We start from the raw sequence: 11,951 nt of genomic DNA on the forward strand, positions 1-11,951 counted from the left end.
TCAGTTAGCCTTCAGATATCAAGCGAACAGCTAGGCTAGCCTACTTGTTTAACATCGTGCTAACTGGTGAAAAAAAAAGCTTTTAAAGGGATAGTAACTTCACCCAAAAATGAAAGTTCTGTCATCGTCTACTCACCCTTAAGTTGTTCCAAACCTGTATGAATTTCTTTATTTTGCTGAACACAAAAGAAGATATTTTGTAGAATGTCAGTAAACAAACAGTTAATGGGTCCCGTTGGAAGTCATAAATAAATCCATACAAGGTTTGGAACTACTTGACTTGAGGGTAGACTTTTTTGTACGCCAGTCAGTTTTGACCAGAAACACCATGAGTATAACAAGGTAGAAAAAAAGTGAAGTTGTTATACCCTGTGTGAGCAAAGACAGTAAATTTTAGACCAATGTGATAACACTGACTAGAATTTTTGGAAAAAAGAAAATCTTCTCCCTGTCAAAATGTCAGGAACACAATGTGAGGGTTAATCAAACTTGGCTAGAATAAGATATTACAATAACACAATGTTTTGTTCAGGATTTTATTTTTCATTTTTATTTGGTGGAAAAACTTCAGGGATGATTATTCTGAGAAATAAGTATCCCATCATGCAATTTTTTCTCCTTATAAAACCATCGCACATCAATTAAAAGTACAAATTGGCTCAAATGAAATGGATTCATATTTTTTAAAAAGGTACATGTACAAATAAATAAAATTTCACAAAAAAGGGTAGGCAACTTCTTATTCAAACCTGTAAAGAACACATCTCACATTCGTAGATAAATAAGTTATAGAGAAGTCATTGCAATGTACACCATGGTAAACCATCAGATACTGTCTTAGGTTAGGTCACAATGAAAAATCTTAATAATACAAAAGTCTTTTAGGACACTATCATCTTCATAGGAAGGCTAGTCTTTCTTCAAAACAGAACTTCTTGAATAGTTAATTTGCAGTCATTTCACAATAATCTCTTAATACAATACAAATTATACATATTCTTACGAAAATTTACCCCAAAAAGTCTTTACAAAAGTATTAATGATGATCTTCTAGCCAATACAAAACAGTAACTAGTTTGCAGATGGGCTCAGCTCATCATCCAGTGGGTAAACGACATCAATATGTGGTTCAGCATTTTCATAAGCCATCCATTTCTTCAATCTGTGTGATAACATCCAGGATCCTTTTTCTTCACTATCTCGAAACAATGTCCTGTTCCTGTCGGGCTTTGAGAGCCAAAATTGCTTTTCGGTAAAGGTCTATTAGGAAACAGGCAAATTAAATGCTTTAAATTAGTCTCCTACATTTCTACAGATCAGGGCTGTCTGTTTTGAGCAAATTCTTTTGTTTGTTTTATTGTTTTAAAATCAGTGTAGAACAATTATTTACAATAAGTATAAAGTTCATATATGCATGTTTTAAAATTCCTCCCACAAAGCCAAAATTCATCCCAAGAACAGCCCTGATCAAAATGAATAGCGGTTTAGAGGTCACTGATGCTCACCGAAAGTAGTTGAAAGATCAACAGGCTGTGCATAAGCAGTGGGAACTTCCTCTGTGTTTATCTTGTTCTTTCGTTTTACTTTAACAGTCTTCTTTTTTCTCTTTCTTTCCTCTTTTCCTGTGAATAAGTAGGTAAAAAGCATGAGAGGGAATATGATGCTATATTTCACAAGGACATACACTCTTAAAAATAATGGTTCTGGGTGGGGGAACCATTTTGTTTCCCCAAAGAACCTTTCAGAACAGTTCTTAAAAGAACCAGTTTCTTGTGAAGAACATTTTAATAAGCTAAAGAACCCATTTCCACTATAAAGACACTTTTGTCAAATGGAAAGGTTCCATGGGTGTTAAAGGTTCTTCATGGAACCATCAATGCCAATAAACAACCTTTATTTTTAAGAGTGTAGAGGCTTCCGTATTCAGTTGCTGACACCAAGTACCTCTAGAGGGTTTGGAGACCTCACTGTTGGGGGATTCTGGTATACCCAAGTTCTCTTCTTTTACTTTGGCTTTGCGTTTCAGCTTTCCACGTTTCGGTGGCAGCAATGCACTGTTTGCTTTTTCTTTCTGGCTGCTGTGTTCCTGTTCTGCTTCATTTCCTTCTGTCTCCTCCACCTCTTCTTCATTTACTCCTCTGCTTGGACTCTCCTTCTTAATTTTAACTTTCACTTTCTTCTTTTTGCTTAATTTCTTTTTTAAAGAGTTCTCCTAAAATATCAAAGGGTAAATCAATAAGTGAAGTGAGTAATATAACAGTATAGATCTGTTAAAATTTCCATGATAAAGATTTATAACCTTATTTAGAATGTTTTTGATTGGTTGCAGAGTCCCATTTTTCCTTAAAGTTTCACTGTGATGTTCTTGACGGATATCTGTTTTGCTTGTCCGTGTTCTGCAAGACAAGATTAGTTGTGTGCATCTTATTACATGTATATCTTATCTAATTATATGTACACAAATTAGCATATATACACTACCTTTAAAAAGTTTTGGGTCAGTAAGATTTTTAACATTGTTTTTTTAACATTGATAATAATAATAATAATAATTTACTGTGTTTTTGATCAAATAAATGCAGCCTTGGTGAGCATAAGAAGACTTCTTTCAAAAACATTCAAAAATTGTATTGACCCCAAACTTTTGACAGGTGGTGTGTGTATATTATCTCATATAATAAAGCAGCCCTCACCTCTCCTCTTTAGATTTGTTCCGGCTCTTCTCTATTTTTCCTCTCCTTTCCTTTTCTTCTGGCCCTAATGGTCGCCTCCCGTCTCTCATCACACGGGCACAGAGGTCTGGGTACTCCAGGCACACGGCTCGCAGTAGCCATCTGAGACCTCGCAGGGTCTTCCTGTCTGACCAGCGACGCAGGTCCATTGAGGCAGAACATGGCTCCTGTAGATTAAGATCAGCAGAATATATTGTAATAAAACTACAGATAACCAATCAAGTTGTTGCCATAAACTTCAACATTTACAATCCAACAATACATATTATCAGTTTCTTTACTACATAATTACTTCCTAAAGGTTTATCATATGTTTTGCATATGTCAGATTTTTATTTTTTATTGGTCCACAGTACTCACAATATGGCAAAGGGACCGGCTCTGGTTGACCAGCTTCTCGAGGGAGAGAATTTCGATGAGTTCATTTCCCAGCAGAGCATTCATTTTGTCCTGTTTATTGGCCAGCCTGTTATGAGATAGAAATGGCCAAAATAAGTCAGTGATTAGACACTGAAGATGGTTTAGGGCAGCAGTTTGTACCTTCTTAAAATGGAATTTTATATTGATTTTAAAACTGATTTGTTTGTAGTGGTGCTTTTTTTTTTTTACAGGAAAAAAAAGAGAACATAATGAAACATTTTTATAATAATAAACTGATATATTTTCATCAGAATGATGATGTAGCCTGTTAACTATCAGTGTCCCGGTAGCAGAACACATGGCAAGCTTTTTATTGCCTTTTTTCATTATATATTTTAGTAATCACCATAAATTAGGTACTTCTAAACCTTTTAGCAGCCTCAGTTTTTCTGATATTAACTTTGGAAAACAATTTGTTTAAACATATTGACACCATAGACGTGATTTTCTAGCAATTTTAGAGTTCAAATGATTTTGTAAAATAAATATTTTGGGTTACACTTTATTTCAATAGTGCACTTCAGACATTCTACTAACTAAATTATTAGAACCCTTACAGTTTTGGGACAACATGAGGGTGAGTACTTAATGACAGTACTAACTAACCCTTTAACATTTACTAACACTTTATTTTAATAGTCCCACAACAGACATTCTACTGGCTATAAGTAACTTAGCAACTACATGTCAACTAACTCTGAATAGAGTATTAGTAGACTTATGGTTAAGGTTTGGGTTAGTAGAATAAGTTGACATGTAGTTGCAAAGTTACTTATAGCCACAGAATGTCTGTTGTGGGACCATTAAAATAAAGTGTTAGCAAATATTAAAGGGTTAGTTCACCCAAAAATGAAATTTCTGTCATTAAGTACTCACCCTCATGTCGTTCCACACCCGTAAGACCTTCGTTCATCTTCAAAACACAAATTAAGATATTTTCGATGAAATCCAAGGGTTCCTGAAACACACATTGGCAGCAACGTCATTGCACCTTTTGAGGTCCAGAATATAGTCCATGAGACTACAGTGGTTCAACCTTAATGTTATGAAGCAACAAGAATTCTTTTTGGTTGAACCACCTACTTTAAGTTTGAACCACTGTAGTCATATGGACTGTTTTAACGATGTCTTTACTACCTTTCTGTACCTCAAAAGGTGCAATGACGTTGCTGCCTATGTGTGGTTCAGAAACCCTCGGATTTCATCAAAAATATCTTAATTTGTGTTCCTAAGATGAACAAAGGTATTACTGGTTCGGAACGACATGAGGGTGAGTAATTAATGACAGAAATTTCATTTTTTCATTTCTAATAAATAATCTGACTGGTAGTTGACATGTAGTTGCAAAGTTACTTATAGTTAGTAGAATGTCTAAAGTGGACTATCTGCAATAATCCACTGAGTGTCTTCTTTAAAAAAAAGACCAACCTATGATCTGTATTCCAAAGCATTCATGAATTGCAACCATTTTTAAGTTCAGATCTATGCTCTAAAAGGGGGTGACAGTGAACAGGTTAATCATTAAACAGGGGCATCTTACACAAGAAGAGGTTTTCCTGCTACTCTTGGATGCTTCAGCAAGTCCACTAGAGCTTCTTTGACCTCTTTCATTCGTTGTCTGTCACTTGAATCCACCACAAAGATGATGCCGTGAGCTTCACCGTAATGCTCTCTCCAGGACCCCCGAACCTCTGGAGCCCCACCCATATCCAGCATGTTAACCAAGTAGTTCTCCAGCTTTAATTCAGTGCGGACACATCCATGGGTGGGACCTACATCTCCAGGGGGCACTGAACAGTTACATAACATTAAAAAAAAAGCAACAAATTGCAGTCAAATTAGTATCTGCAAATCTCTCACTAATATATCTTTCATTAATTAAAATTACCTAAATTACCTCTCAACATCCCTCTGACACAAGATGTTTTTCCAGCTTTGTCCAAACCAACCACTAGCACTGTGATCTTCCTATAAAACAAGCTTAGTTCAGTTCTGTATAAATCCCTATATGTTCTTGACCCTTTATGCCAAAAAAATTCTATAGAAGTATCTTAAATGAATACATAGTACTTTCAATTTTTTCTAGTGTTATAGTATGTTTACGAGCTGTTTCATTCATATGTTAATTACTCAAAACCATAAAATGATCCCATGATGGGAGCCCCTAAAAGGTTCTAAGAGCCTGGCAGAACCCTTTAAGGTTCTATATAGAACCTTTTCTATTCCCTTCTGATCAACAAACAACAAAACATATAGAATTGTATATATTTGCTTGGCTGACTGGTACCTCAGGGGTTGCTGGAGTTTGGAGACCCAGCTGCAGCAATTGCTTATGAGGTTGAACATGTTGACCTGAGGAGGAGAGCACCAGGGAGAGCACCATCGTCTCCTTAACTCGTACCTGAGTGCAGATAACAGGACACTCAATCACTGCATGGCCTGTAAATAAGTGTAAAACCCCAGCTGTTGTGTCTCGCACAAGCATTAACCTCAATAATTAAGGATTCATTAGTGACTTCAAATTTCTGTCACCCACACTGTACCTGTAATGTTTAAAGTGGCCTAAAATAAGATATCAAACAGTATGATAAAATACAGGATCAGTTATGAGAAAGAGCTGATGTTCTCACTTTGGTTTTTAAAGTATTTTATTTATATTTTTAAAAAATTGCATTTTATAATTTTTAATGTTGCTTTTACTTTTTTATTTTTTTAAAAACATTTTTAAATTCTTATTTAAAAATTTACTTAAGCATTACTTATGTACTTCATTTTCTTGGCTTTAAGAGATCACAACACTGCAAAAGAGCTGATTAGGCATTGTTTTTGAGCCAACTAGCAGAATAAGCTCTTGAATGCAAAGATAACCTAGTTATATTCACACAGCAGCTGCCTGTCCAGAGTATAAACACACAGTAGTCTAATTACATTTACAGCTGACTGAGATGTAGGGAGGTTTGTTATCTTAGTGCTTGGTCCATCACTGGACATCTGTTCAGCCCTGTAAGCCTTTAAAGAATAGTCTGAGTCAATTACGTTGTTCTCATTCTGAACACATGACCCCTTTAACCAAGCAAATGCACTGCAACAGCCCACCTATCAGTTACTCTATATGTCTGGAACCTTAAAATAAATGTAAACAATTTTTCTACATAAATGTTTAACTGACAGCTTATATATAATTAAGGATGCTACAACTGTCAGTTCTAAACTGCATATTTGACTACAGATACAGGACATCAACATGTTAGTGTGGATTATAAATATAGTGTGTAACTTTATTCTAGAACCAAACAAAAAAAATCATTTTAGAGTGTTTCTAAATTTGTAAACAAAAAACCATATCATATTCAGTCTACTTCCTCTGCACGACCACATGATCATTAACAGCGTTGATGAGTATACAGACATATGCAGACACACAATGAATAACATCATATGGTTTATATGTAGTTAAACAAAAAAAATATATATAACAAAAAATATATATATATATACATCACATTACTCACAGTAGTATGTCAGACTCCATGCGTTTTTGTTTGTCTCTCCAGAAACATTTTGCACAAGGCTGCTAAAAACTAATCAGGCTCTACTTATTCTTCTAATCCTGTCACCTCATGTGGGAGGAGCTTGGAAGGAACGCCATCACATCCTTACAACCAATCATATGGTTCACAAGTTGAAAACAATGGCAAGCTGCCATTCTGAATGGCTTGTTTAGGTCTCTTTAACTGGGCCAAATATAGACGTCTACAAGGTTATTACAAGTCAACTATACGCAAACATTCTTATAAATACTTCGCTTTTAGTTATTACTACTTAGTCTAATGCACATCATTGTGGGTACCATCATAGCATGACGTCATACTGTCGTTTACACACCTCTGACAGATAAAGCATCCCAATGACGCAGTCTCACCTATTTGCTTCTAAAATCTGCAACTTCAGAAGACTATTGCTGCTGCTTATCCACAGAGTTAAATGAAATAAAATCACAATGAAATAAAAATGGATGTTTCATTTTGTTATGGAATACTGCAGTACTATGCAGTTATCCATTCACATCATTATTTTTTAAAGGTGTAGTTCACCCAAAAATGAAAATTCTGTCATTAATTACTCACCCTCATGTCGTTCTACACCTGTAAGACCTTCGTTCATCTTCGGAACACAAATTAAGATATTTCTGATTAAATCTGAGAGCTGTCTGGCTCAATTTAACCACCACTTTCAAGGTCCAGAAAGGTACTAAAGACATTGCTAAAATAGTCCACGTGACTGCAGTGGTTCAACCTTAATTTTATGAAGCGACGAGAATACTTTTTGTGCGCAAAAACAAAACAAAAATAACTAATTTATTCAACAATATATTCTCTTCTGTCATTCTCCTATGCTGTTTACGTCAGAACGCCGGCTCAGTATTGGCCGACGCTGTTCACGTGAGCAGCACAACGCATGCATGTGATGCTGACGCAGGAGCCGACCAATAATGAGTCGCCGTTCTGATGTAGAACCTGGAAGTGCTGGACGTAAACAGCGTAAGAGAATGTAGGAGAATTTGTGTTCTGAAGATGAACGCAGGTCTTACGGGTGTGGAACGACATAAGGGTGAGTAATTAATGACAGAATTTTCATGTTTGTGTGAACTGACCCTTTAATTATGTGCCCTTATAATCTTTAATCAAAAACAGCAACTTCTACTGCAGTGATGATGTTTTTGTAAGCCAACCCGGAAGTTATCATCACCCTGGTTCCCTTGACAAAACCCATAAGGATTTTTCCATAGGCTTTTAAGGTTATTTCAGAAAGTATACAGTGAACAAGAAAAGTGTATGATTCTTACACATTTTGTTCATCATGATAATCTTCACAAATGAACACAGCTTTTATGAATTTTAAAGCCTAAACACAATGGCCAGAAGTAAAAAATGAATTACACCACGGCTGCATGAAATCAACATCACCACCATTAACTTTCAACAACTTTTTTAGTCTTTATTTAAAAAAAAAAAAATCCCTGAAAGTTTGAGTTAGATCGTTTGCAAGAATGCAAATATAAACACAATGTGGACGTAAAAGCAGACTATAGTGAGTAGATGAGTTTACCTGTTTGACTGATGATGTTTAATGTCCTCAACAACCTCATCTGATTAGCTTGTTAGCAATTGCATTTTTCAAGACAAAAGCTTTTAAAAGCTTTACAAAAAATCACAAGTGGGGTATTACTTCTGTATTTTATGTCGTAGCTACGCAAAAAATAGAACGCAAAAATATCTTGAGCTTGTGTTAACCATAGACCTTATTTTAGGCATTTAACCAAAAACCCATTCAAAAAATCCATTGACTTAAGAATGATGGAATAGGATGTTTGTTTTCTGGTTTTGGCCTACATGTGTCATCCCTGCAGCACCCTTTTTACAGACTATACAACAATCCATTCAATTCTAAATGGACAAAATCGTCCTAATACATACATACATACATATATATACATATATATATATATATATATATATATATATATAATATGTTTTTTTTTTTTTTCGAGAAGCTGTTTCACATAAGCAATAAGGAACGAGAGTCTGTGCTGTTCCTTCCGCCGGAAAAAAATAGTCCCTGACCATGAACAGCAACAGAAGTTACATTATTACGCCATTAGATGGCGGCAAAGACTGTCTTTATGAGTGTGTCACTCAGTAGCGAAAACTTTTACATTAAAAAAGACTGAATTGTTGTGAACACAGAACAAGACGCAACTTTTAAATGCTTTGACTAGCGCTGTCAGTCACGGGAAAACCCCTTAACTGTTAAAAGGACAAGATAATACATTGACATTTAAACTTTTATTATTAAATAAATACATTTTTTATTATGAACATAGGACTGACCTGAAGAAAAATGCTAAATCTGAATGCAGGTAATAACCACAAATGTAGGTCATCATCACATTAACTATTAGCATCTGAATACTTTGTCTCAATTCTAAATGATATTGTTTTGAAAACATTCTTATCTTTGATATTTTGTTAATTCAATGACATTCATACATTTTTAAGTGGGACAAATACTTTTTTTGAGCCATTGTATACAGTTAACCATACATTTTACATGAAGTCTATCAGCATCACTCCATACAACAGTCAATTTCAGGTCAAAGTTTCAGCAACCACACCAAACTGTCTTTCCTGCCCTTAATTCATATCAGGTACACTGTAATTATGATAATAATAAAAAAAAAAAACCTTGCGTCTGTCACAAGATTTCAAGTCAAAGGTTGTTTTAAGCACAATGAACAAACAGCATTGAATCTCAACCTTTATCTAAACCAACTTAATTTGAATTTATACGTGTTCAAAAAGATTGCTGTTTTATCAGCTGCTTTTTATTTTCTAAGAATTCTAGAATTACAGTTGGGAAGTTAGCATAATGTTTACATCTGGTAGGGTCTGATAAACTACAGCACTGAGTTTCCTCAAGTCAAGTATATGATATACTTTTGAACACCAGAGGTATTTAAACTTAAATTTTAAGACATTACTGAATTGAATTGAACTTACTTCATAACTGATTAACTTTACACAGGTTTTAAACTGAACCAAATAAACATTGAAATGACTTCAGCTGAACAATTACAAGAGTCTTCTTAGAGCGGCTTTACAGCAGAATTGAACTCTGTTTGCGTCATTCATCATTATTTTCCTGTTTATTACAGTAAAGCTGAAACAATCTGTATTGTATAAAGCACTATATAATAAAGGTAATAAAGTTTCTTCCATTTAAAACGGATGTAGCCACTGCCAAAACAAAACAAAAGCAACATCCTCTTTTCTCCTATGTAGTCTGATCTGATTAAGCAATTACTGGCAAGCGCTTACTTCATCTGCAGACTAAACTCATGCAGAGCCATGAGCGCAGGCACAGCCCACGTCAGCTGGTCATGACACAAATGGAAACAGCTCAGTGACCATGCCACAAGCTGGACAACTGCACATACCATATTATCTAAGGTACAGTTCCACAAGCTCATGTAGTTCACTAATCTCTGGCATTATCTTATGATTCACTAGGCATTTGCGAGCATGATGAGTGTGGATCTGAGAGTAGACCATATGCATTTGTTTACTGATCATGGCTAGTTCAGCCTGGGACAATGAATCTGTGGGGATGGGACTGCAGAGCAACAACAACAGCACTACTATGTGTCGCTACTCGTGTAGGAAAGACAACCAACTGACACATTAAATAGAAATCTCTATACTAACATTTAGATTTGAAAAAAAAAAAGACTAGGAACAGATAATAATTTGAATTTCTTCATTGATTCCATATTGTGCCAGTATTCACTGCCACAAATTCAAGCAATGTGCATATGAATATCAGTTTAAAGGGGTGGTTGATTATGATTTCACTTTTTTAACTTTAGTTAGTGTGTAATGTTGCTGTTAGAGCATAAAAAATGTCTGCAAAGTTCAAAAGACGCTCAAAGTTCATTGCAAAGGGAGATATTTTCTTTTAAAGAATTCTCTGTTTAAGGACTACAACAAATGGCTGGTAGGGACTACAACAAGCTTCTTCCTGGGTTAGTGACATCACTAACCTTAAAAATCACATAAACCCTGCCCCTGAGAACACGTTGAATTCCCGTTGAATCAACTCCACAGCAACTACATAATAATTACTACATATCCATTAACCATTCAGAAACATCCAGATTCATTCTAAAAGTTGTAACTTCTTCCTGAGTCTCTCCATCAGTGTCTGACTCCGGTTTGAACAATGTAAGGCTGAACACCTACTGACAATAATCATTTTGGCTGCTTGTGAGATTCTCCAGCTTTGTTGGTGTTGAGCAACCGAAGCGTGAGCTGTTAAAGCTCCGCCCTCTTCTGGAAAGTGGCCAGGAGCAGCAGCTCATTTGCATTTAAAGGGACACACACAAAAACGGCATGTATAATAAAATAAATTACACTTTAGCAAATTCTTGTGAGTACAAGCTTTCTTTTTTTGTTATATGTTTGTCCATACATCTTTGAGCATTATCAAAGTCCCCAGTGTTGCCAAGTTGGGCTACTTAAAGGGTTAGTTCACACAAAAATGAAATTTGTCATTAATTACTCACCCTCATGTCGTTCTGCACCCGTAAGACTTTCATTTATCTTTGGAACACAAATTAAGATATTTTTGATGAAATCCGAGAGGTTTTTTTTTTTTATCCTCCATTGAAAACAACAAAATTACCACATTCAAGGTCCAGAAAAGTAGTAAAAACTTTGTTAAAAAAGTCAACGTGACTACAGTGGTTCAACCTTATTATGAAGCAATGAGAATACTTTTTGTGCGCAAAAAAAAAAAAAAAAAACGACTTTATTCAACAAATTCATGTCCCCTGTCATTCTGGTATGCTATTTACGTTGCAGAGCTTCTGTGTTTACGTCCGAACGCCGCCTCAGTATTGGCCGGCTCTGATCACGTGAGCAGCACGACGCATGAGCCGGCCAATACTAAGCCAGCATTTGGACGTAAACACAGAAGCTCAGCATCGTAAATATTTAACCCCATTAAATGCGAATTTTAGCAGGGGAACCCCGCCAAAAACACAATTGGGCTAGTTTTGGGCTAGTTTTTTGCGGGTTTTGTTGTGAAAACCTGGCAATCCTGCTGTCCCCTGCTCTAGCATTTCATGTGAATAAAAATAGACAGCCAAAAAAAGAAATGCTTGTTATATTAAGGCCTCAAATATACTGCCATCAGAATAGAAAATAAATTCGCGATTTTCTTAATTTGCTGCCATCAGTT

General features: G+C 35.5%; 1 protein-coding gene across 4 annotated transcripts; it reads right to left on the minus strand.

Moving 5' to 3' along the window:
• Nucleotides 1–508: 508 nt before the first annotated feature.
• arl13a (ADP-ribosylation factor-like 13A) lies at nt 509–11,920 on the minus strand. Of its 4 annotated transcripts, none has more exons than XM_051860445.1 (10): nt 11,275–11,920; nt 5,440–5,553; nt 5,041–5,120; nt 4,693–4,942; nt 3,093–3,198; nt 2,694–2,899; nt 2,300–2,396; nt 1,945–2,212; nt 1,506–1,622; nt 509–1,260 (listed from the first exon to the last, which is right to left on the minus strand). In XM_051860445.1, the coding sequence occupies exons 2-10, from the start codon at nt 5,496–5,498 to the stop codon at nt 1,196–1,198; spliced, it is 1,248 nt and encodes a 415-aa protein (XP_051716405.1). In that variant the 5' UTR covers nt 5,499–5,553; nt 11,275–11,920; the 3' UTR covers nt 509–1,195. The 4 variants fall into 4 exon arrangements, with proteins under 4 accessions (XP_051716405.1, XP_051716404.1, XP_051716403.1 ...); XM_051860444.1 differs by lacking the exon at nt 11,275–11,920 and adding an exon at nt 6,665–7,718 and having other exon boundaries at nt 5,050–5,120; XM_051860443.1 differs by lacking the exon at nt 11,275–11,920 and adding an exon at nt 6,665–7,714.
• Nucleotides 11,921–11,951: the final 31 nt, after the last annotated feature.

Source organism: Ctenopharyngodon idella, chromosome 14 (assembly GCF_019924925.1).
Source record: "Ctenopharyngodon idella isolate HZGC_01 chromosome 14, HZGC01, whole genome shotgun sequence".
Classification (NCBI taxonomy): Eukaryota; Metazoa; Chordata; class Actinopteri; order Cypriniformes; family Xenocyprididae; genus Ctenopharyngodon; species Ctenopharyngodon idella.

What these genes read in the sequence shown, in the direction of transcription:
- arl13a (XM_051860443.1), bottom strand. Translation starts at nt 6,684, where the DNA reads ATGGAGTCTGACATACTACT. An exon ending in AACAAATCTAAAGAGGAGAG is followed by an intron (nt 2,397 to 2,693) that starts GTGAGGGCTGCT and finishes CTTGTCTTGCAG; the next exon opens with AACACGGACAAGCAAAACAG. An exon ending in GGTCTCCAAACCCTCTAGAG is followed by an intron (nt 1,623 to 1,944) that starts GTACTTGGTGTC and finishes ACTTATTCACAG; the next exon opens with GAAAAGAGGAAAGAAAGAGA.